Source organism: Lampetra planeri, chromosome 6 (genome assembly GCF_965212315.1).
Source record: "Lampetra planeri chromosome 6, kcLamPlan1.2.h2, whole genome shotgun sequence".
NCBI classification, from domain to species: Eukaryota; Metazoa; Chordata; class Hyperoartia; order Petromyzontiformes; family Petromyzontidae; genus Lampetra; species Lampetra planeri.
Window position 1 is genome coordinate 15,403,493 of NC_136112.1, and position 25,691 is coordinate 15,429,183.

Below are 25,691 nucleotides of genomic sequence, written 5' to 3' on the forward strand. Positions count from 1 at the left end.
TCCACACGCCGAGACACCAGCAGCCAGACGCGGGCAGACAGCAGCCAGACAGCAGCCAGACGCGGGAGCGAGGGGGAGCAGGGTGGAGGGAGCTGAGGGGAGGGGGGGGGGGGAGTTGGAGGGGGGAGCGAGGGGGGCAGCTAGGGGGAGGGGCAGCTGGGAGGTGCTGGGTGCTGGGAGAGGGAAGCCAGCCACGATGTCTCCTCTCGAGCGGAAGCGTCTCCATGCTCGATGGAGCGGTGCCGCAGTGCTCACCACGCTCAAGTTGACGTGGACGTTCTGATTTGGGATATTGGGCCGTCATTGTTGTTGTTATTCGTTGCGAGTAATAACCACTTGCACACAAGTCAATGAATTACTTGTGATGATACTCGAAAAGTCCGTGGTCTCGTAACAGCGCCGTTGTGAAACAGAGCTTCACAGCTCATCAGATTCCTCCAGTCTGAATAAAGATTCGGCCTCAACCACCCCCCACAGCAAGTAACTCGACTCCTGTAGAGGTACTTGCTGGGTTGGTTCACGACTCAGGGTGCCTTCATCGGGTGGGCGAGTGCGTGGTCGAGTGGGCGAGTGGAGTGAGCAGACGGGTGGGTGAGTGAGTGGGAGCGTGAGCGGCTGAGTGGGTGAGCGGCTGAGTGGGTGAGTGGGTGGGTGAGAAAGCAGGTGGGTGCGTGGGTGGTCGAGTGAGTGGGTTGGGCGAGTGGGTGAGTGGGAGCGTGAGCGGGTGAGTGGGTGGGTGGGTGAATGGGTGAGAAAGTGGGTGGGTGCGTGGGTGGTCGAGTGAGTGGGTTGGGCGAGTGGGTGAGTGGGAGCGTGAGCAGGTGAGTGGGTGGGTGGGTGAATGGGTGAGAAAGCAGGTGGGTGCGTGGGTGGTCGAGTGAGTGGGTTGGGCGAGTGGGTGAGTGGGAGCGTGAGCGGGTGAGTGGGTGGGTGGGTGAATGGGTGAGAAAGCGGGTGGGTGCGTGGGTGGTCGAGTGAGTGGGTTGGGCGAGTGGGTGAGTGGGAGCGTGAGCGGGTGAGTGGGTGGGTGGGTGAATGGGTGAGAAAGCGGGTGGGTGCGTGGGTGGTCGAGTGAGTGGGTTGGGCGAGTGGGTGAGTGGGAGCGTGAGCGGGTGAGTGGGTGGGTGGGTGAATGGGTGAGAAAGCGGGTGGGTGCGTGGGTGGTCGAGTGAGTGGGTTGGGCGAGTGGGTGAGTAATGGCATCTGCAATTGACCGACCTCTCAGACAAAGTTACAAAACGGCGAAATCGCTCGCAACCGAATCTCGCGTAGTTGCCCCTCTCTAATGGCCACAGGAGAGAAGCAGCAGGGAAATGACAAATAAAAAAAACTTGGCCGGTAGAAAGAGGGGAGGGCCCGTGAGGTTGAGCAAGGTGGATGACGTTGGGTCTCGTGAAGGTGGCCTCTGCGTGGCATTCCGGCCCACTGGGGAGCAGAGAGCCCGTGGGAGGCACGGCACGACGCTTGCAGGAGGCACGCACGACGTGGGAGGCACGGCACGACGCTTGCAGGAGGCACTGCGGCGGCGAGCCGCGGGCGTCCCCGCGCGGGTAAGAGCAGCCCCACTGCCGAATGGCCGAACAACAAAACGAGGGCCGTCGCGCCCCGCGTGGGTACAGCGGCAGCGGTCACTGGCGAGCGCCCAAAAAGCACCGCATGATCGAACCCCGGCGAGGTGGGGGTGGTCAACTCAGCATTTCGTCTCTCCGGGGGGGGGGGGGGGGGGCGATTTGCAGCGAGGACGACCCACTCCTGCGCCCTCTGTGGGGAAGTCGACAAATATCCTTTCGTGGAGACATCGACCCCGCTGCTATGGGAATGTGGAATTGGGGAGGCGGCCGATAGGCAGGGATGCGCACCGCTCGGACTCCGCTTGGAGAGACGGTTTGAAAACGGGGAAAAAAATGATATCGCTTTGGGTGGCAGATTTGTGCCGGAGAGGTCCCATATGTCAGTGAAGCAATAGCACCACGGTGGCGAGATGTTACCTCCCTCGCCTGGTATGTAGCAGGTCCTGTGTTCGATCCCAACCCAGACACGTGCTGCTGTATATTTGTAATTTGCATGTGTGTCTCGCTCTCCCCGTGGTCACGTGGATTTTTCTCTGGGTCCTCCGGTTTGTCCCTTCACGTGTCGAATCAACGTCGCCACGCGTTTAGAGTATTTGGCTGCAACACATTTCCACGTGATGAGCCAACTAAGCTGAGCAATCATTTGTGGTGGCCGGGTCGCTTCAGGCAAAAGAGCTACATTGCTCAGTGGGCCTTACCTGCTAAACTAAAACACTTTCAGTTTCGGAAACCCGACTTGATGCAGCGACACGGCCAACGGCGCCGTCCACGTCGCCTCGAGTCGCCGGACACGAATTGATTTTCTCACGGCCCCCCACCGTCTCTCCAAGTAAGGGCTGGCTGGCTCCCTCGCCAAGAACGGGGAATTTCCACCACCGGCTCAGGGATGGGGGTGCCGCTCACTGCTCCGTCGACCATGGCGTCTTTGCCTTCCGCTCAAATCCGGGCAAACTAAACGTCACGGCTTCCAGTCCGGTCAGTCCACGGAAGTTCTTGGTAAAGGTCTCGTGGTGCAGGACTTAACGGAGATGGAAGTAGAACGAATAGAGCAATTGGGTTTATTTGTTGACTTGTTTACACTGTGCATTAATGTTAATCGGAGAGCGAGCGCTTTCCCCCGGTTGTCCACCGTTATACCCACAACACCTCCTCGTTACTCGAGAGAGGGCTCTCAGCTGCGTAAACGAACCAATCGCAAAGGAGAATCGGCTCGTACTTCATGAGCTGTTCCCCTGTGAAATGCCTAACCGGGATATTTCCATCTCGGCGTTTCCCCCAAACGCCGCGTCTCCTCCCGGCTTGTAATTCACGAGGAGAGGTGACCGGAAGGTCGATGGGCCGACACGGGAAGCGGCGAGTAACCGTGATGAAGCCACGGAACTTCTCTACGGGGGCTTTCTGGAAGTGCAAGTGAGCTTTCTTCATCATAATCATCATTTAACACGTAGTAGGCTTTCGTGGCCGATATTATCAATAATCGTTTTTTTTGGGTTAGATCGCGTAAATATGAATGTCGTCATCATCATCATCATTTAACACATAGTAGGCTTTCGTGGCCGATATTATCCATAATCGATTTTTTTTTGGGTTAGATCGCGTAAATATGTGTCATTTAAACCCGCCACCACCCGACACAGCCAATTGGTAAGGCTTGCCACGAAAACAAAACAAAAAAAAACAAAATTATGTCTGTCGCCTGGTGAGGATGGTTGTTATCACCGGCGAAATGTGACGGTACTCGAATTGTAAATGTTGTCGTGGGTTTATCCTCCACCACACAACCGGTTGGTGTTGAATTCGTAAGGAACCTGTCACATTCACCATTTGTTTCAAGCAACACGATTGCAAGCGCCTCGTCAACAAAGACCGGAGTTAGCTATCAATTTGTAATCCGGTGATCCCTCCTTGATAACAAGAGATGTTCACCTGAACAGAGACCCTATCTTGCAGCTCCACTTCTCTTTTCAGGCCATGGATTTTGCGTTCATCCCCTCCCCCCACCCTTTCCATCCCAACTCGAAAAATAAAAAGTACAATAATAAACATAATAAAATAGCAGTGGCATTAGTCCATAATTCAGGCAAAACAAATTAACACTGGAAGGCACTCACGTATACTAGCATCGTCCCCGACACGCTCACCGCCTCCGCTTCTCCTTTCTCCCGGGCAGAGCGGGGAGAAGCCGCGGGGAGGGGGGGGGGGGGGAAGCGGCTTTCTGGGAGGAGCGCCACCACTTTCACAATCGTTTGCGCCGAGCCGCTGGCGGGCGAGTTCTCCGCTGCGATCGCGAGTCTCGGTCGCTCTCGTCGAGCGGTTGAACCTTGGCGGCATAATTCGAGCGTTCGATCGCGGCCGCGTTTGCTCCCCACGCTCCACCCCCCCCCCTCTCTCTCTCTCCAGACACGTGTCCGTTCCGCGATCATCAATCGAACGTTTCCCACTGCTGCCTGCGCTGCGTGACGTCGCCGTCACGTGACCCGGGATCCGGGAGCGGGAGAGACGTGGGAGGGTTCGGCCTCCTCGCCCGCGCAGGCATCTGGTTGGCCGGCGCGGTCACGTGATGGTTTGCCGCCGCTGCCACGAGATTGGCCGGTGGGAAGGTTTGATTAAACGGAGACGACTGATTGGCTAAGAATGGAGGCAACCGATTGGCTGGCTGCACAGGCAGCGTCCTGTTGGCCGCGTGCGGGGGCAGAGGCACCGGAGCTTGCATCCGATTGGCCACTTGATAGTTGAAGGGGAACGTCCGATTGGCTGGCGGGACGGCCGGACCGCCCGTCGCGAACGCAACGGGCGTGGCCTGAAGGCAATTGGCCAGCGCGGGCGGCTGCGGAGGCGGCGCGACCGCAAACCGATTTGCTGGCAAGGAAGCGATCCGATTGGCCGGCGGGAACGGGGCGAAGCGATTCGCCGACACCATCGCAGGATGTGGAGCGTCGAAGAGGCTCAGGGCGGGCGAGGGGTGGAAGCGCCACGGGGCGGGGGGAGACACCTCCAGCAGGTCGCGGACACTCGGCTCCCCGGCGACGGTGCCGCCAGGGAGCCGCGTCCGCCGCTTTAGGGGGTCGAGCAGATCCAGGAGGTCCAGCTCCTCGACCCCCCCGGCGCTCCCCCCGGCGCTCCCCCCGGCGCTCCCCCCGTCGCCGCTTTCCCGGTCTCCCGGCTCGTCGAGGCTGACGAGGTCGTCGAAGCCGCCGGGGGTGGCGCCGCGCCGCGGCCCTCTCGGCGCCGCGCCGGCGCGGCTTGGCGCCGTGGTTGTTGTTGGAGTCCCCCGCCTCCGCTCTCAAGGGGTGGGCGGCCGGGGGCGGGGCCAGCAGCCGGGGAGCGCTCTGGTTGGTCGGGAAGCGGGGCAGGGGCGGAGTCAGCGACGGCAGTGAAGCGCCAACGTCGGCCAACGAGAGGCCTGGAGCAGGCGGCTGAGGACACGCACGCACACACGCACACACACGCACGCACACGCACGCACACGCACACACACACGCACACACACACGCACACACGCACACACACACACACGCACACACGCACACACACACGCACACACGCCCAGGCACACGCACGTCACACGTGGCGTACGTCCTTGACGGAGCCCGAATCCACCGAGAGGTGCTGATCTGCACTAGCAGCCCCGAACCACTGCCAGGCCCTCCATAACACAAGCACTACCAACTTCCAACAGCTCGGTATCTCGTTAATTAATAACCAATTGTGATTTTCACCCAGAACCTTCCAATTGTGGGTACACATTATGCACTCTAGTGTGGCACGCGGCCCCTCTCAACGCACGGCAACCGAGAACCTGGCTGAAGCTTGAGTATCGATCGATTCCCAGGGAAGTGTGATTTGAAGTCAAGGTCTGACGCGAGCCAAACCAGCAACCCTCGTCCACCCCTTTCATGAACGTGTGTCAAAGTGTGTGTGTGAAAGTGTGTGTGTGTGTTTGTGTGAAAGTGTGTGTGTGTGTGAAAGTGTGTGTATGTGCCCCGTGACCTCCTGCCAGCGGGCGTTCGACACTTCACGTGGCCTCAAGGTGCACATGGCCTGGCACAAGCGTCGTGGTGACGTCACCGCCACTTCGTGGCGAATGGCGGTTGTTGTTGTTGTTGTGTGTGTGTGTGAGTCCGGTAAAAACAACCCCCTACCTCCTCGTGGTGGGCAGTGCCGTGGGGGGAGGGCCAACTGGTCATTCCCCTCATGGCGTCTGTAACCACCACAGTGGCCAAATGGGGGCTCTGGACGGGTGCGAGGGGCTGGGAATCCCTCCACCTTAAAATATCTAATTAATAAGCTTGTGCCGGAGGCCTCGGGGGGACAGGCGTCTATGACGTCTCCTGGCCAAACCCCATTTGGCAGAGCCAGGAGACTGAATCCTTACCCTCGGGGCTCCTCCAGAAACAACAAAAAACCACTACCTGTGGCCACATGGAATGTTTGAACGCTCACTGCGGAGGAGAGGCTACCACTCTTCTGTTGGGAGCTGGACCGGTACCGCCTGGATCTCTGTGGCATTCAGGAGGTCCGGGGGACCGGTTCTGGTTCCAGCCACCATGAAGGGTGGACAGTCCTCTACTCGGGACAGGAGACTGCCAAACAACAGGGTGTGGCTCTTCTTCTGGACAAAAGAATGAAGGGGACGAGGGAGTGTGGCGGTGAGTTGTGCGAAGCTGTAAGCCCCAGGCTACTTTGGGCTCGTCTTTCCATCAACCAAAGGCGAGAAGTGGTGGTCGTGGTTACTTTTGCCCCCACCGAAGACGAACATCCGTGGAGGGATGCAGGCAAAGCCGATGAGTCAGATGCCTTCTATGACCTCCTGTCACAGGTGCTGGCTAAAGTGGCCACTCGGGATAGAGTCATCTTGTTGGGTGACTTCAATGCCCGAGTTGGTCATGATGCTGGCACCTGGTCTGGAGTAATTGGAAGGCATGGGCCAGATTAGCTCAATAACAACGGTAGGAGGCTGCTAGATTTTTGTACAGCCCATGGGCTTGTAATTACCAACACGCTGTTCCGGCATCGGCGCATCCACACAACATCATGGATGCATGCCGGGTCCAAGGAAGAACATCTGCTGGACTACGTAGTGACGGACCAGCGGATGCGAGCCCATGTCCTTGACACCAGGACCTACCGTGGAGCTGATCTGCCTACTGACCATCGACTTGTCATCTGTAAGATGCGCCTGCCATTCTTCCACTTCGGTGGTGGGTGTACACCCAGGACCGCATTCAAACCCAGTGGCATGGTCTCAACTAGCCGATGAACGTTTCAAGCGAGAATTTCATCATCAATGGCTGCTGGGGTTGGCATCGTCCCCGACTCCTCCTGATGTCGAGGGGAAATGGGCTGCTTTGGGTACACGGTCCAGACCTCCTCAGAGACCCTGGCTGACAGAGGTGTCCAGGCTGGCTGAGAAAAAGCAACAGGCCCACTCTCATCGGCTACAGCATCCCACGTCGGAGAATGAGGAGGCTTACTGCAGCCTTCGCTCGAAGGTTTGGAGAGCCGTGAGGCGCTGCAAAGATGGGTGGTGGTCGCGGGTTGCTGAGGAGATGGAGTCTGCCTCAATGGCCCGCAATCACAAATCGCTCTTTAATTCCATCAAAAAAGTAACCTGCAGCGCCACACCTATTACCATCATAGGGGCAAGGACGGTGATCCAATCTCCGACCCCCAGGAACAGGTTCGCAGATTTGCTGAGCATTTCTGTGAGGTCCTGGGGGAGGAGAAATCCCTCAGCATGGAAAACATCGTGGGACAAAGTGGGAATGACCGTGCCGAGGCTGCGGTGCCTCAAATATTGGAAGAGGATGTCACCCCCTGCGAGTGGCTGGCTGAGGTGCCATCTATTAAGGAAGTACTGAAGGCGATCCGGAGTATGAGACCAGGAAAGGCACCGGGCAGAGATGATCTCCCAATCGAAATACTGAGGGAGGGTGGCGTTTGTGCACAGACTGCCCGACATGACATAACAACAGTCTGGACCACTAGACGGGTTCCGCAGGATTGGAAGGATGCCCTGGTGGTCCCCCTCTTTAAGAAGGGGGATCGCACAGACTGTAACAACTACAGGGGCATCTCACTCCTCAGTGTGCCGGGAAAGGTCCTGGCAAGGATTATTCAACATCGCCTTGCTAGGCATGCTGAGGAGAGGCTTGCGGAGCCCCAATGCGGTTTCAGGAAAGGGCGGTCCTGCACAGATTCCATATTTTCTGTCCGTCTGCTACAGCAGAGGTGTAGGGAATTCCAACAAGACCTACATCTCTGCTTTATTGACCTGGTCAAGACCTATGATAGCATCAGTAGGCCTGGGCTCTGGGTTGTTCTTTGTGCTTTTGGAGTCCCTGACACTCTGCTCATGATCATCAAGTAGCTTCATGATGGTGAGCGGGTCCGGGTAAAACTACGTGGCCGGGAGTCAGAGCCATTCCCTGTCCTCTGGCTCCCACATTATTTAACATCTATTTTGACTACGTAGTTCGTGAAGCCTTCAATAGCTGTACCGGGGAAATTTCCATCTGGTACATATATAATGGGAGGCTGATCGATGCCCGGGTGCGGTCAAGGGATGGCTCCCTATTGCTCAACCATGTTATGTATGCCGATGCTCTGGTAATTGACGCTCACTCAGAGGAGGAGTTGGAGGCGCTGCTGCTGAACTGGAGCTTGCCACTAAGAGGTGGGGCCTTACCATCAGCCCCACCAAAACTAAGCACCTGCCTGGGTATTTTGTATCATCGGACAATCCACCCACACAACTCCCAATTGGTGATAGGGCAGTTGTGGAGAGAGTGGAGAGTTTCCCATACCTGGGCAGTGTGCTCATGACCGGCTCCGGTTTAACAGTAGAGGTCTCACTCCAAATCGGTCGAGCGGCAATATCTTTTCATCGGTTGCGTAACGCTGTGTGGAAGCTACCTGGTCTGTCGCTCCGCACGAAGCTTCAGGTCTTCTCGGCCACAGTCATTCCCTCCCTTCTCTATGCTTGCGAAACATGAACCTCCCTAATGGAACATCTTCACCGGTTAGAAACATTTAGGTTGGCCTGCCTACGATCCATCCTGGGTTTAACCAGGCTGGATTGTGTGAGCTCACAAATCCTTGAAAGATCTGGACAAAATCCCATCGGTTTAGCTCCTCCGGCAGGCAAGGCTGCGTTGGCTGGATCATGTAGCCCTTATGCCCAGTCATCGCATGCCTAAATAGCTTTTGATCGGCCGGATTGAGGGGGCTAGAGAAGAGATGGAGTGACGTGGTACAGGAGGATGTGGAGCTGAGTGGACTTGCCGATGACTGGTACCAGCGGTGTCAAGATCGGCCTCTGTGGAGGAGGCTCGTGAAGGACGCTACTGGGCAGTTGGAGGCAGTCGCCCTCCAACAACAACGGAGGGAGGAGGAGCGACGCTCACAACAACGAGCGGAGCGCCGGGTGGCTAAAGCACAGCAAGTTGGCACAGTAGGGGGCACAGGTGGTGCATCGGCCAGTCATCTCGGTCATCTCAGTCAGTCGACCCGTGGAACCTGGGTCTGCCACGTGAGCTCCTGCCAGCGGGCGTTCGACACTTCACGTGGCCTCAACGTGCACATGACCTGGCACAAGCGTCGTGGTGATGTCACCGCCACTTAGTGGCGAATGGCAGTTGTTGTTGTGTGCGTGTGAGGAGTGGTGGCGTTGCGGTTAGCATGCTGCCGCTACCAACCCGGCAACCCGGGTTTGATTCCTGCTCACAGTCGACACCAGTGACGAATATCTGAACCGGTACTGGGATGCCCTTAGGTCGACTCAGCCTCAAATGAGTACCACATACAGTGTGTAAACATTGCCATTGGAGAGACAAAGGCGGCTGGGCATGGTGCTGGCTACCGACCCCTTCGTGTGCCTTCTCGGCCTACATCGGTGCTACTCACTAACAGCACTTGCACCAACAGCCTGTTAAGGCTATACGGGGGATCTTTGTCTTTGTATGTGTGTGTGTGCGAGTCACCCTGCTCATGAGTCGGTCTCCTCGCAGGTCGTCCAATGACTTCGCCGCCAGCTGATGCCGCACGGCCTCCGCCGGCCAATCGGATCGCTCCGCACGGTTGTGATGACGATTGTCCAGCGAGCGGTAGGGCTGCGACCTGGGAACGGCCACGCAGCAATCCACGGTCACTCTCAACATCCTCCACAGCATTGACATCAACCCACGTGAACACCGGCCCCAGGTGAACACTGCCCCAGGTGAACACTGCCCTAGGTGGACACTGCCCTAGGTGGACAATGCCCCAGGTGGACAATGTCCCAGGTGAACACTGCCCCACGCCTCCATCTCCTACGGCAATGTCACGGAGTCGACTACGTGAGCACACGGCAAGACCACCGCCGGCCGACTCTCTCCCTACCGTGACGCTCTCGGCACGCCCAGTCACCGATTGGCTGCGGTGGACTCGAGTGTCCGTGCCGATGCGCCTTAGCCGTGACCTAGCCCCTCGGGGAGGGCCTCTCGGAGCAGATCCAGCACGGAGCGCATCCAGCACGGAGCGGCTCTGAGCCCTCGCAGGCTTGCAGCAGCAGCGTCAGACACGGCCCCAAAACGAATTTCACACGGCCCACGGGCGGCATGGGGATCCGGAACAGGCCGCAGACATGCCTCGTTGCAGCATTTCAGCAGCACTAATCGGGTACTAAAGGGAATATTTTCCACCCGGGCACCACGGTGCCGAGATGTTGACTACCTCGCCTGGTATGCAGGAGGTCGTGGGTTCGATCCCGAACAGGATGCCTACTGTATATTTGGGGTTTGCACGTCTCTCTCCCCGTGGTCGTGTGGATTTTTCTCCAGGCCCTCCGGTTTTCCCTCCACTTTGAGTGTATTTGGATGCTATAAATTTCCACGTGATAAGCCACTGCGTTGAGCTGTAATTTGTGGCTGCCAGGTCGCTTCTGAAAAAGAGCCACGTAGCTCAGTGGGCCTTACCTGGTAAAAATAAAAATTGTTTAGTTTTACAATTGTTTATAGTTTCACTGCGTTTCAAATCACAGAATTGACCAGGCCATGCATATAAACGCGCATTTGGCGGAGCAATGTATTTGAAAATGCCATTCTGGCTCTCAGCCAGGGAATAGCTTTACCCAGCCCTGGCTGAGAGGAGCAACCCAAAAACACAAACGCAACTTTACCCAAAACATTCCGAACATCCAGCGAGGCGACACAGTGGCAGGGAGCTTCACTCGCAATCAGAAAGCTTGCGAGTTCAAGTCCACTCAACCCACAATTCCTTGGTGGCCAATAAAATGAGTACCTTTGTGGAAATAAGTCGTTGGCCTCTAGCTCACTAAACTTGTATTTTACCAGGTAAGGCCCACTAAGCAATATAGCTCTTTTTCAAACGCGCCTTGGCCGCAAATGAAAGCTCAACGAAGTGCCTGATCATGTGGAACTTTATAGCATCCAAATACTCTCAAAGTGGAGGTAAAAACCGGAGGGGACGGAGAAAAATCCACACGACCACGGGGAGAGAGATGTGCAAACCTCAAATATACAGCAGCAGGCGTCAGGGTTGGGATCAAACCGACGACCTCCTGTATACCAGGCGAGGTAGTTAACATCTCCTAGCCACCGTGATGATGATGAGAGAGAGAGAGACACGCAAACTCCAAATATACAGCAGCAGGCGTCAGGGCTGGGATCGAACCCACGACCTCCTGTATACAAGGCGAGGTAGTTAACATCTCCTAGCGACCGTAGCTCCTTAGCACGACCGGACCGCCCACCGCTGTGCAAACGTGGAATTTCCAAGCACCGGCGCGTTTCTCACAACCGCCGGCCACCGACGACTTGCATCGGCCCACAGACTTACACCGAGAGCCATACCCTCACAGAGACCTACACGCTGACCGACATAGCCCAAGCTGTTATTAAACTGGGCTTGCAGGTCTTGGTCCGGTCACTAATGTTAGATCGGAATGCAAACAGCTGGATAGCATCAGCAGGGCATGTGTGCCACCCAGTGGCGGTTAAGAGGGTGGTGAAGAGACGTCACGGGTTGGTCCGTGTTGCCGTGTCCTGGGTTTGCTCCGGCGCTAGAACCGAGCGATGGATGAACACGGCCCACAACAATCCACAAAGGGCCTTTCTTCTACCCTCCTCTCGATTCCGTAAAAAAACAAACGCATTTTTCTTTTACCAGGTGAGGCCCACATGGAGCTCTTTATCAGAAGCGACCTGGCCACAAACGATCGCCCAATGAAGTGGCTCATCATCGTGTGGAAATGTATCGCAGCCAAATACTCAAAACACACGTTTCTAAATCTGGAGGGGAAAACCAGAGGGCCCAGAGAAAAATCCACACGACCACGGGGAGAACGTGCAAAGTCCAAATATGCAGGTGTCAGGGTTGGGATCAAACCCACAACCTCCTGCATAGCAGGCGAGGGAGATAATATCTCCCCACGGTGGCGCTCTTCACAACCTGCCCACATGCTTCACTACCGCCCACATGTTTTCTGTGTTGCGTCAATCGTGCCCCTACACACGACACGCTGTCTCTCTCTCTCTCGATCACTCCCTCTCTCCCCGCGCACGAACGTCACGTACATGCAGACACACCAGCGGAGGTGACAGCCAAGTAGCCGAGTGTCCGGAAAACCAGGAGCGGAATCCTCGGGGTCAGAGCCGGAATCCTCCAGAAAATAAGGGCTAGAGAGACAAAGCAGGAGGGACGGGAGAGAGAGAGAGAGAAAGGGGGGGAGGAGCCAGACGATAGGAAGCAGAAAAAGGGCCCAGAAGGACCGGAACATTTAAGAGGCGGCGTTTGGAAATGCGTGCGTTTACATTTGCGCGAGTGCTGAGCGAAGGGATTCCAGTTTTTTTTAGGACATCAGGACAGAGGAAGGATAGCAACAGATTTGAATGTGGCGGAAGCGATGTTTATAACCTTCAACGTGAACACACCTGACTCACAAAAGTAAAAGCGCTCACTCACGCGCCATATTCTTCATTACGAATACGGGAGCGTTGGGGATGCACGCTTTACGGAAAGCCAAGTAATGCGTTCCAGAAACGAGCTCCGGTAAAAAAACCCCACAACATTACGCAAGTCGCCCCTTGCAATCACACCGCCACTTAATTCGATGTATGCCAGCTCTAGCAACACCGCTGTGTTATTAAGCAGCACGTGCCGACCCGTTTGCTTTTCAGGACGGCGCTTCAAACGCGCTGGACGCGCCGACATCCCTGGCGAGCGGGGCCCAGGTGGTCACGGTTCACCACAGCCGCCACCGCCACGGGGCCACACGCAGCTGCTGCTGCCGAGATCAATTCAACACGACGAGCCGTGGGTGCTCCACTTCGGAAAGTCGTCGCAGAAAAGACGACGGACATCACATCGCCCCCTCCGTGGTCTTGTCAGATTTCTTTGAAAGCCAAACAAGACGAGCCTGGACTTTCCTCGGTGGTGGCTACCAACCGCTATGCATTATAGGTGCCATAGGCTGTGAGGTGGACACAGGGCGGGCAGCAAGCGGGCTCTGCGGTGCAACCCACTGCGGCAGTACAGCAAGTGGACTGGTCTCCATCTGTACGCCGACGTGGAGCGTTTTTGCCCCAGGGCGCTCCGTTTCCTCCTAACAATTAACAATTGCTCGTCGGCGGGATCCCCCATGCCGACATAGGACGGCAGAGAGCTTGGGGCTCCATCGTTTGGCAGCGCCGCTTCACGGCCGCCCCCCTTCCTGCCTCTCGTCTGCGCGGCTTCTTTCCCCATCCCCACCGCACCCCCCCACCCGAGCTCGGGGGGAACCGTTGCGCGGCGCGGCACACGGAGTCGCGGACGCCCTGCGCGGGACTTCCGAGGTGCGAGCGTGCGTACATGTCCGGGCTGGGCAGCGACGTGCGCTTCCAGTCAGCGACGTCCCCGTTGGAGCCCAGCGGGGCCGCCCCGGCGGCGGCGGCGGCCCCGCTGGGCGAGGGGTCGTGGTCCGGCGAGGCCCACGGCTCTCCCAGGCGGCTGAACGTCGTGGGGCCCTCTTGCGGGGAGAAGTCGTCCACGGAGGATCCCTCCTGCGTGCCCCCCACCCCGCAGAGGCAGCAGGGTGAACGACCAACCAGGGGGAGTGCGGGGGGGGGGGGCGTGGTAGCGGATGGGCCTTCAGGCCAGCGGTGTCGCTGCATGTGGTTGTCTACGTGTTGTTGTTTGTGAGTAGTTGTTGTGCATGTGGTTGTCTAGGTGTTGTTGTTTGTGAGTACAGGCAGTCCTCTACTTATGATGGAGATGCGTTACGACGACCCCATCGTAAGTCGAAAATATCGAAAGTCGTAGATGGCCTATAGCCTACCCAGGAGTCTTACAGAATGGTGATAATTTAGCAAAACAGAGCAATTTACAGTAGCGTAGTGTATAAACTATATACTGTATGTATTTATTAATTACAATACTGTATTGCACAGTAAAGTGTAAAGTAAACAAAACAAGGTAAATTCTTAGCCTACCTATATGAACTGCAATTTAATAGAAAGTTTTTTCAGGAAACAATCCTATCTGCTAAAAAAACTTTTAGCATGCATTGAACGTATCGTATCGTGGTAACCTTAAAATTAAATCGCTAAAGCTACGTATAATACATGCATTGAACGTATCGTAACGTATCATATTGTGCTGTACTCACCAAGATTCTGTCCGTCGTCTGCATACTTGAACCATGTTAGGTTGTCGATGGCAATTTTGTCGTATCGCCATCGTATGATCGAAATATCGTAAGTCGGACCATCGTAACTCGGGGAATACCTGTATTTGTTGTGCGTGGTTGTTGCTGTTGTGTGCATGTAGTTATCGTTGTGCGCGTGTAGTTGTTGGTATGCGTGTGTAGTTGTGCGTGTGTAGTTGTGCGTGTGTAGCTGTGCGTGTGTAGTTTGCGTGTGTAGTTGTGCGTGTGTAGTTGTGCGTGTGTAATTCTTGTTGTGCGTGTGTAATTCTTGTTGTGCGTGTGTAATTCTTGTTGTGCGTGTGTAATTCTTGTTGTGCGTGTGTAATTCTTGTTGTGCGTGTGTAGTTGTTGTGCGTGTCAGGGTCACACCTTCTGCTTGAGGCGGCTCTTCACCTCCTGGATGCCCATGCGTGCCTGGTCTTTCGCGAGTTTCGCTTGCTCCCTCGCCTGCTCACGCATGCGCACATAAACGCACGCACGCATGCGTACACACGCGTCGGCAACGATCCTCAACCGCCCCGTGAAATCTTTAACAGAGTCAAGGCCTATCGAACGTACACAGAGGCAGGCCGTGCGCTTGCCGAGTCCTCGCAGGAAATCAGCAGCGACTACGGTGTACGGGGCAAGCGGTGCCGCGGAGACGGGGGGGGGGGTGCTCGCGAATGGTTGTCTGCGTGCGTCTGCGTTGCGTCTGAGTGCGTCTGAGTGCGTCTGAGTGCGTCTGAGTGCGTCTGCGTGCGTCTGCGTGCGTCTGCGTGCGTCTGCGTTGCGTCTGTGTGCGTCTGCGTTGCGTCTGAGTGCGTCTGAGTGCGTCTGAGTCCGTCTGCGTGCGTCTGCGTGCGTCTGCGTGCGTCTGCGTGCGTCTGCGTGCGTCTGCGTGCGTCCGCTCACAAACTTGTACACGGACTTCACGGCGGGATTGGCCTTGGACTTCACCGTCTGGAAGATGGCCCCGCCTCCTTTCTGCAGCAGACAATCGGGGCGCGGGTCAGGCACGTGATTTATTTACTCGTCCGTCGAGTTTGCGAGCCAGGCACGGCTGGGCCGCGATTGGGCAATGGGGCACGGCACCACCGCTGCTCACCCAGGCCCATGTCTGCCTTGTCTCGCCAATCTTAGACCAATGCACACGTTGTCAAAGCACGTTTGCTAGTTTATTTTTTAGCACAAGCACGTGTTGTTAATGCAGCCTTGATGCCTTACAAGTCGGTGATCTTACTTGGTGTTTGAACATCTTAACACACGTGTGTTATCTCCGAAGAGGGTAAAAGCCTATTCGTTTTTTCTTCAACATTTTGGTACCGGAAAAAAATGGTGCCATAGATGTAACTGCTAAAGCCGAGCTACTAATGCAGTGAAATTTGCACCGCCTCTTTGTTGTTCGCCTTTTCTGTTCTCTGGCCTAATACTGGTGAGACAAGGCCATACAACAGAAGGCTACTCCTTTGGATCTTTCATTAGATGACGGACGCTTGTGTTGCACCCGAAACGTCGTGATTTATTTTATTTCTACCTACGTGACTTTACCGAAAGAACCAAAGAGTATGGATTCCTGCAGTCGCGAAAGCTTCAAATCAAGGCTGTCTCTGGTGTAGGCCAATCAATTTTAAAGACAATGCAAATATTTACGAGAGCATGTTTTACCACAAACATGCGTGTTTAATGCAGACTTGATGTCTTGCAATAGGTGTCTATTTAGTGTTGGAATAACTTAACACCTGTTGTGTATTGCCAGAAAGGGTGAAGCCTATTCTTCTTTTCATCAACACATAATTCGCAATTGAAACAACATTATTCGAAACTTAAAATCTCAACAATCATCGCCGAACTGTCTGGGAAACTATTACGTTATTGAACAGGCTCCCGTTGAAAGCACCGGCAGAACCAACTAATCTGAGAGGAAAATGTTTATCAATTTAAGCGCCGCACTTGAGTGTCCTCTATCGGGGTGCAGCACAAAAGGTAATAATCTCCCCTCCGATGACGTAAAGTTGGGTTGACTAAAACCTTTTGTTTAAACATGTTGCACTCTTTCTGCCGAGGAAACGTCATCATACAAAGAGCTCCCCAGTAAAGTGCGATGTGAAGCAAGGTACCCAAACGTCTAAAGTAAAATCGAGGTGAAACTAAAAGAAAGCAACATGAAGAATAATTCGTACAAAGGCCGAGAGCAAAAGAGCTCAGACGCACGTCGATATGAGGAACCCAGCCCAACATCTGTCACATCACCGGCACTAAGGCATCTTTTCCACTGCACAACCGAGCCGTGCCGGCGCCATGCCAATCCAGCCCAGCACGGCTCTGGTTCTCCTGAGCCCACGTCGCCCAGAACAGGCGAGTTGAGGTGCGTGTAGGTGACACGGTGATGCCGTGTTGGGAGTATGCACCGACTGACACCAGTCCCAAATCAGTCACTCAGTGCACCTCCGATTAGCACGGTTGGCTACGAACGTTTGCGAAAGAAGTTCAACACTCATCCGCACATCACGTGCAATGCATTCGTCATTAACCCCACCCCTGGCCCTGCTTGGCCCCGAGCCAGATGGAGACGTCTTGTGAGGCCAGCGTTTCGCTGTTTAGTTCTCGATCTGCACGGCAAACAGTCAGTGGAAAAACACCCTCATTGCGTAAGGACCCCTCCTGCCGCGCTTAATCATTCGCCGAAATACGCTCAGAAAAACCCAGGTGCGTGACGTCATTTATGGACGGCCCCTACCGCAACCAAGTGGACATTTATAGCAACCAAAAACTCTAAAACGCGTGATGTCGATTCTAAATGTGCAGGGAAGAACAAGAGGACCCGGAGAGAAATCCACGCGACCACGGGGAGAGAGACGCAGATGCCAAATATACAGCAGGCGTCACGACCTCCTGCATACCAGGCGAGGAAGTTAACATCTCGCCACCCCAGCGCCCACACACCACGGATATTCCTACGTAAAATATTCAGGCGATAGGCTAAACGGGATCATCCGTTTAACAATTTTAATAAAAACTTAAACTATAACGAACGAGATAGGAAAGACTGCACGTACCCCGCTGACGTTACGTCGTTTCTAAATGTGGAGGGAAAAACCGGAGGACCCGGAGAAAAATCCACACGACCACGGACAGAGAGACAACGCAAACTCCAAATATACAGCAGCAGGCATCAAGAGTTGGGGTCAAACCCACAACCTCCTGCATACCAGGCGAGGTAGTTAAAATCTCCTCGCCACCACGGTATCACTGATGATAAACTGCCTGAGATGCCCATACAACACGAGAGGACAAGATGTTTACAATTCACAGGCAGCAGTGAGGAACGGCCTCTCTTTAATCGTTAATCCAATCGATAACCACGCGTCAGTCCCACACGACCGCTGGCAGCCACGATGCACTCAGCACGAACGTTCTAGTGAGATGAACCAAAGCGCTCACCTTCACCGTTGTGAGCCACTGATTGTAGGACTTCGTTGCTCCTGTAAAACAGAATATCGAATTCTATCAAGTGAACACACGTGTGACATCGCGTGTACACGCACGCACGCGCGCAGGAACGTGTGCACGCGACCCTAGTGACTTGTATTTCGATTTAAAGCTTTCGTGACTGCAGGGATTCATCTTCTTGGTTCTTTCGGTAAAGTCACGTAGAAGGGAAATAATAAAAAAGAATAAAATAATTCTCACGACGTTTCGGCCACAACGCAAGCAGCCATCCTCAGGTGAAGAACAGGTCTATCGAGAAGACAGAGTTTGAATAACACACCCCAGGCTGTTCTTCACCTGAGGACGGCTGCTTGCGTTGCGGCCGAAACGTCGTGAGAATTATTTTATTATGTTTTATTTGTATTATTTTATTATTTCTCTTCTACGTGACTTTACCGAAAGAACCAAGACAAGTGACTTCGTGTTTGTGGTGAACGGCGGTTGTGGTGGTTGTGGGTGCGTGCGTGTTCCTGACCTCCTTCGGTCTCGCTGCGGTTGATCTCCTCCTCAAACACGTCGTTAAACCCCGAGCCCGCATTCAACCGCTCCAGACGCTCCTCTATGAACTGCGCTCCCCGCACAGCGTCGCACGGCATCACACACAGCCTTACACAGCATCACACTGCAACATAGCCCGCCGCACACACAACAAGCACATTGTGTGTTGCGCGCGTGCATCACCTGTTTGAATGTCATGTAATTGGTGCCGAGTGTTAAAGAGAAATTGCGTGTATATCTCTGTGTATGTGTCCGTACGCTAGTTCATGTATCTGTGTGTGTATGTGCATGAATGTATATTGCTGCGTTATTTCATGAATATATTTGTACTCATGCTTGTATTCGTGTGTGTGGCGGAGCAGTAAGCACCTCCGATGAGCACGGTTGGCTGCGAAGTTCAACATACGTAGGAAATGCAGTGGCTAGCGTGCTGCGCTATGAACCCGGCGACCTGGTTTCGATTCCCGCTCACGGTCGACACCAGTGACTTTTATCTGAACCGGTCCTGGGCCTCCCCTAGGTCGACTCCGCCTCAAACGAGTACCTGGTGCGGTGTGTAGTAAACATCGCCACTGGGGATACAAAGGCGGCCGGGCGTGGTGCTGGCCACCCACCCCCTTCTTGTAACGTTCCGGCCTTCATAGGTTCGCTTGCAGCACTTTCCCCACCTGTCTGTAATGGCTCTACGAGGATCATTGTCTTGTTAGTGTGTGGTCACACTCCACTTCAACTACATTATGAAATAACCACGGAGAAAGCAGCAAACGCAGTTTGTGCCGGAGGCCCTGGGGGTACAGGGTGCTCTGACGCCTCCTGGCCAAACACCATTTGGAGGAGCCATAAACAGCATTAAAAGAAAACCCACTGAGGTTGGCCCGGTGTAATGTTCGAACCGCTCACTGCAGAGGAGCGACTGTCAGGAGATCGACAGATACCTCCTGGACCTCCGTGGAATCCTCGAGTTTCCGGTGGACTGGTTCGAGCTCCAGTCACCATAAGGGGACGACAGTACTCCACTCGGGGCAGGGAATTACCAAGAAACAGGGAGTGTGCTTCACCTGTTTGAAGATCTGCATGTGTGTGCGTGTCGTGTGTGTGTGCTTCACCTGTTTGAAGATCTGCATGTGTGTGCGTGTCGTGTGTGTGTGGGTCACCTGTTTGAAGATCTGTATGTGTGTGCGTATCGAGTGTGTGTGTGTGGGTCACCTGTTGAAGATCTGCATGTGTGTGCGTATCGAGTGTGTGTGTGTGTGCGTGCGTCACCTGTTTGAAGATCTGCATGTGTGTGCATATCGAGTGTGTGCGTGTCGTGTGTGTGTGTGTGGGTCACCTGTTTGAAGATCTGTATGTGTGTGCGTATCGAGTGTGTGTGTGTGGGTCACCTGTTTGAAGATGTGTATGTGTGTGCATGTCGTGTGTGTTTGTGTGTGTGTGCGTCACCTGTTTGAAGATCTGCATGTGTGTGCGTGTCGTGTGCGTATCGAGTGTGTGTGTGCATCACCTGTTTGAAGATCTGCATTTGCGTGGCGTTGGTGAGGAACGTCCGCATGCTCGCCGAGCGGTGGCACACGAACGCGTCCTCGCTGAAGGTGATCGGCTCCCCCTGCAGGTGGACACAACAAAGACAAAGGTTCCCCGTGTAGACTCTTCATGGACCGTTGCATCAAGGGCCATTTTGCGAACAACTATTTTCAGTAAAGTCACGTAGAAGGAAAATAATAAAATAATAAAAATAAAACATAATAAAATCATTCTCACGACGTTTCGGCCACAACGCAAGCAGCCGTCCTCAGGTGAAGAACAGGTCTGTCGGAAAGACAGCGTCTGAATGTGTGTGTGGGTCACCTGTTGAAGATCTGCATGTGTGTGCGTGTGTTCAGACGCTGTCTTTCCGACAGACCTGTTCTTCACCTGAGGACGGCTGCTTGCGTTGTGGCCGAAACGTCGCGAGAATTATTTTATAATGTTTTATTTTTATTATTTTATTATTTCCCTTCTACATGACTTTACCGAAAGAACCAAGAAGATGAATCCCTGCAGTCACGAAAGCTTTAAATCGAAATTTAACTATTTTCAGGCCGACAAGCGGAGACACGCAGAGACACGCGGAGACACGCAGGGACACTTGGAGATGCGGAGACCCGGACACACGCAGAGGCACACGAAGACGCGGCGCACGCACGGGCTGGAAGCGGAGCGCCTCGCGGTAGCTCCCGTACAGCGCCGCCTGCGACTTGAGGAAGGCGCGTGCCACACCGTCTCCCACGCTCGCCGGGCGCTTCAAGCGGGAGCGCAGCGCGGCCACCTGCATCCGCACACAAGCGGCGACAAACACCAAATGCTGTTTTTCCACTACATAAGCCGAGCCGTGCTGCTATGTGTATAAGGTGCCACGGTTGGCGAGATGTCGTGGGTTCGATCCCGGCCCTGACGCCTACATATTTGGAGTTTGCGGTGTCTCGCTCCCAGTGGTTGCGTGGATTCTCATGGTTTTTCCCTCCACATTTAGAATCAACAACACGCGTTTAGAGTATTTGGCTGTGATAAATGTCCACATGATAAGCCACTTTCGTTGAGCTATCATTTGTGATAGCCAGGTCGCATCTGAAAAAAAACTTCATAGCTCAGTGGGTAAAATGAAAATAATTTAGTTTTTTAGTTTTATGTATGTTGAACTTCTTTCGCACCATACGTAGCAGCCAACCGTGCTAATCAGAGGTACGGGGGGGAGGGAAGGACGTCGCAAGCGACAAACGTTTCAAAGCGCGTTTAGATAATTCGGCGCCTGAGTGCGCATCTCTCTAAGACCAGACAAGTTTGTTCTAGGAAGCCGTTTTCCTCCGATTCCAGAGCGTATGTATGATTAGAATAATACATTTTTATAGTGCCATCTATATGCAAAACTGCATCTCACAACGCTGTACAACGCAACAGCAAAAACAAAAAGACGTACAGCATACCAAAACCAAGGTCAACTCGGTTAAAGGCCGTCGTAAACTAAACGGTTTTTAAATGGGACTTAAATAGTGAAAAGGAACCTAAGTTGACAAAGTGCGCTCCACACAATGGGACATGCAGATCTCATCTTGTCTTATATATATTTATATAGCGCCTTAGTCGAAGGCACTTTACAATAGTTATACAACTGTATATTAGATGACAGTGGTTAAAATAAAGAGTGTGATTATTGAAAGTGTTGCTGTAGTTATGGTGACAGTAAGGAGGACAGCTGGGTGTGGTTAAGGAGGGGTTGGGCTAGCGAAACGCCCACCCCAATAATCTTGCGTTTCATTGACCGCTGAATGAGCAGCTCCAGACTGGACAAGATGATTGAGAAAGTATGACGAGCACATCCGTCAGCGTCTCCGTGGCATTGTGTGCACGTTTCATTGGCGAGGGACCTCACTCGTTTGAAGGAGTAAGAGCGGCCGTCTGGAACGCTCTCCCTTGCGATGTTAGGAAGCCACTGGAGCTATGCACTTTTAAATCATCTAGGTTGAAAACTAATTTCTTTAAAAGTGCTTTTTGTGTTTAGTTTGTTGTCCTTCCCCTGCACCTATGATTAGCACGGTTGGCTACGTACGGTGCGAAAGACGTTCAACGTGCATACATTGATGAGCTTATCAACACACGTCATGCATTACCTACGTATAAGTCTCTGCTAACTGGACTCGGTCGATCAACTCGATTTACTTAGCATTTGGTGACTGTGTGAGCGTGCACACATGGTGCGTGCGTGGTGCGTGCGTGGTGCGTGCGTGGTGAGTGCGTGGTGCGTGCGTGGTGAGTGCGTGGTGAGTGCGTGGTGAGTGCGTGGTGCGTGCGTGCGTGGTGTGTGCGTGGTGCGTGCGAGTGTGCGTGCGTGGTGCGTGCGTGGTGCGTGCGTGGTGCGTGCGAGTGTGCGTGGTGCGTGCGTGGTGCGTGGTGCGTGCGTGGTGCGTGCGTGGTGCGTGTGTGCGTGGTGCGTGCGTGGTGTGTGCGTGGTGCGTGCGTGCGTGTTGGACCCACCACATCGCTGGGCAGGCCCTGCAAGTCGTTGAGCGGCGTCTCAATGGTGTTCGTGTCGATGGTGAACACGATGGCATCGTCCAGCGGCATCGTCCGCACACGCTACGCAACATCCGCGCGCAACAAAGACAACATAGCGATAACGAAAAGATCTCCCCCGCACACCCTTTCAGCATGCGTGGTTAACCGTTGTTAGCGAGCACCGATGAAGGCTTGCACTGCGCACGTGGGCGTGGTTTGGCTCGCAACATGCCCGACTGCCTTTGTCTCCCCAGTGCTGATATTACACACCGCACTGGGTACTAGTTTCAGGCTGAGTCGACCTAGAGGAGGCCCAGGACTAGTTCAGATATTCTCCACTGGTATTGGCTTTAAGCGTGACTCAAACACGGGTCACCGGGTTCATGACGCAGTGAGGTGACGAATTGGGGACAGACAAATCGCAGCGCACCTGCGTCTGTTGCCGACACTCCCAGCACAAGCAATCCTGGGTGCAGAGTTTCACTTTCCTTCTACACCTCCTCGCCCCGTCTGTCTCCCGCTGCCACCGCGGGGAGCATTAGCGGTTGTTTATCGCCGTGCTTCTAGCGCAATCAGCTGTGTGCCACGTGTGCAAAATAAGTCAAGCTCGGTGTCGTTCGTTACCCCCGATTAAAAGCCACAGTAAGTTGTAAATAAAGCTCAGCTGGACAAGAGAGGCGCTTTCGTTCTCAAACAGTCTCGAGTGCGGCGTGAGATCGGTGGCATCGCCGACCGTTGCTCCATTGCATGCATGCACTTTGAACTTACGTATGTAACCAACCGTGCAAATCGGAGGTGCTAATCGCTCAACAACAAGCAGCCTGGTTAAGCGAATGCTTGTACACACGATCACGAATCGATATTGAAAATAATACTTCACGTTCTAGATTTGAAGTTTTCGTGACTGCAAGGATCCATACTTTTATTTTTTTTCGGTAAAGTCACGTGGGTGAAAAATTATAAAATAAAATAAATACAAATTTAGTTGTTTTCATTTTTAAATATTTTATTTTATCATTTTTTACCGACGTGACTTTACCGAAAAACCAAAAAGTATGAATACTTCACGTGCCCAAGGAGCACACATTGAATAAGCAATCCTTCTTTCTATGAAGGTTTAGCTATTGCACAGGAGAATACAAGCGCGCCGTACACGAACAAAGACCCCCCCCCCCCCCCATATAGCTTTCACAGACTGTTTGGGGCAACTGCTGTTAGCGAGCACCTATGAAGACCGGCACGAGACACGAAGAGGTGGTATGGGAAGTACGACGCCCGGTGACCTTTGTCTGCCGAGTGCTGATGTTTACACACCACACCAGGTACACATTTAAGGCCGAGTCGACCAAGGGGAGGTCCAAATCCGGTTCAGATATTCATCACTAATGTTGGCTGCGAGCGTAAATCGAACGTGGGTCACTGGGTACGCAGCAGTGTGCTAACTACTACACTACTGCTCCCCACATCCACAAACACAACAACAACTGCCATTCGCCACCAAGTGGCGATGACATCACCACGGCGCTTGTGCCAGGCTAGGTGCACTTTAAGGCCAGGTAAAGTGTCGAACGCCCGCTGGCAGGTTGGTACGGGACAGACTCAGGTGCCATGGGTTGACTAACTGACTGACTGACAACAACAACCGCCATTCGCCACGAAGTGGCGGTGACGTCACCACGACGCACACACACACAGACCGTGGGTAGACGTTGATGTAAAGTATACATACGTCCATGAGCGAGGAATGGACTCCGATGAGAAAGGGCATCGGAGCACTGCACACAGGGAAACGACAACAACGCTCCGCGTGACTCGCCCACTCTTGAGGCGACATGACACACACTCCTAGCCACGACTCGGCCTTGCCTCTGAGCTGAGCCACGGCTGAGCCACCAATGCGTCTTTGATGGCAACGGAGAGGCTCGAGCCTGAGCCGGGGCACGACGCTGGGACGCAAGCACACCCAGCCCCCCCCCTGCACGTGAGCACCACTCAACCCACTGCCATTTCAAGAAGAAACTGACGCTATGCACTTTCAAATCGAGTGGATTGAAAGCTCATGTCTTTAGAACGGAGTGTTTAGGTTTGTTGTCCTTCCCCCGCACGCACCACCAATCAGCGCGGTTGGCTACGTACGGTGCGAAAGAAGTTCAACATACACACAATCGGCATTTAACAGCTGCCCTAGGTTCGCACATTCTGCAGTTTGCCAGGTGTAACCCTCCAATGGACATCGGTGATTGTTGAGTGAACCCGTGCGACCTTTGTTGAGCCCATATTTATCCCGGGTCCATCATTGCAGCCTCCTTCATCGAGCCCGTGCCATATTTTCCGTAGTTCATTCCCCATTGACGCTCCAGCGATGAAGCTTTCGCCAAAGTCGAGGCGCGCTTTTGCCAAGGGTCATGTGGAGCGACACTCAAAAGATGTTTGACACGAGAGGCTGCCCCCCATGGCTCAAGTTGTAACTTTCCGACGGCTCCGTCGCCCTTGCCCGTCGCTCGACTCGCTACGTCGCCAGCGCGCGGCGGTGATAGCGCCGTGCTTTTTGGCCTCCTGCGGCAAAGGATGGCAGCTACGAACATCGGGAGAGTGGTGACGGTGGTGGTGACGGCGGCGGTGCTTGCCTGCAGTACTCGAGCAGGTGCGGAGGCAGTAGGGGGATGTACACGTGCTGCCAGCTCATGGGGTAGAGCAGCAACGCCAGCGCGTGGACGCATGACGACAGCTGCACGCCTCGCACACAGACACACAAAGGTCCACCCCCCCTCCGTGTAGCCTACACAGACTGTTGGGGCAAGTGCTGTTGGTGAGCTTATATTTTTTTAGTTTTATTATTGATCAAGAGCCACGATGAAGCACGAGCGATCGGGGATAGGAGGTACAGTTATTCCGCGGACGACAAGCCCAAGGTCGGGTGGACGCGAGGTCGGCGGAGGGAAAGGCAGATTGAGCTCAATGGCTCCCTACTCACATGGTGGGTAACGTTGAGGAACGTTGTCGCTTCTTGCCGTATGGCTGCCGATGTTAGATGCAGGGCAACAACTACAATGTCACGTTCAGGTGGTGGTCAAGCCAGCAGACAACGGCGTCAGGAGCAGCGGAGTGCATCATCGCTGCGATGTCTCCTTCGTATTTGTGCATCGGGGAATTGCGTCGTTATATAAGTCGCACGGTCTGATCTGGATGACCACAGTCGCGCACTACTGGAGAGTTTTAAAGTTTACATTTGTGCGTCAGGCATCCGCATCTGCTGCCATGGTGCAGATACGTGGCAATTTTAAAGGAGGGTAAGGGCAGGAAAGAGAAGGGGGGCAGGGGGTGGGGGGGTGGTGAGAATCTGATCAAGGCGGGCACTGCCCACGAGGGGTTGGTGGTGGCCTTCACCGCGTCTGTCTCCACAGTCCTGATGCTTAAACGGTGCACCAGGCCGGGCCGACCTA

The 25,691-nt window shown here is 54.2% G+C and overlaps 1 protein-coding gene across 1 annotated transcript in view; it reads right to left on the reverse strand.

The window, feature by feature from the left end:
* Positions 1-2,613: 2,613 nt before the first annotated feature.
* LOC144719667 (DENN domain-containing protein 1A-like) overlaps positions 2,614-25,691 on the reverse strand; it is a 33,314-nt gene continuing 10,236 nt past the window's right edge. Inside the window, exons 7-18 of the mRNA XM_078595806.1 lie at positions 24,876-24,976; positions 23,978-24,023; positions 22,228-22,329; positions 20,402-20,524; positions 19,721-19,822; positions 18,197-18,287; positions 17,674-17,714; positions 15,145-15,216; positions 14,623-14,700; positions 13,419-13,609; positions 9,554-9,689; positions 2,614-4,987 (exon numbers count right to left, since the gene is read on the reverse strand). Of these exons, the coding sequence (XP_078451932.1) occupies positions 4,178-4,987; positions 9,554-9,689; positions 13,419-13,609; positions 14,623-14,700; positions 15,145-15,216; positions 17,674-17,714; positions 18,197-18,287; positions 19,721-19,822; positions 20,402-20,524; positions 22,228-22,329; positions 23,978-24,023; positions 24,876-24,976 (1,893 nt within the window). The 3' untranslated portion in view covers positions 2,614-4,177. The remainder of the gene's footprint in view (positions 4,988-9,553; positions 9,690-13,418; positions 13,610-14,622; positions 14,701-15,144; positions 15,217-17,673; positions 17,715-18,196; positions 18,288-19,720; positions 19,823-20,401; positions 20,525-22,227; positions 22,330-23,977; positions 24,024-24,875; positions 24,977-25,691) is intronic.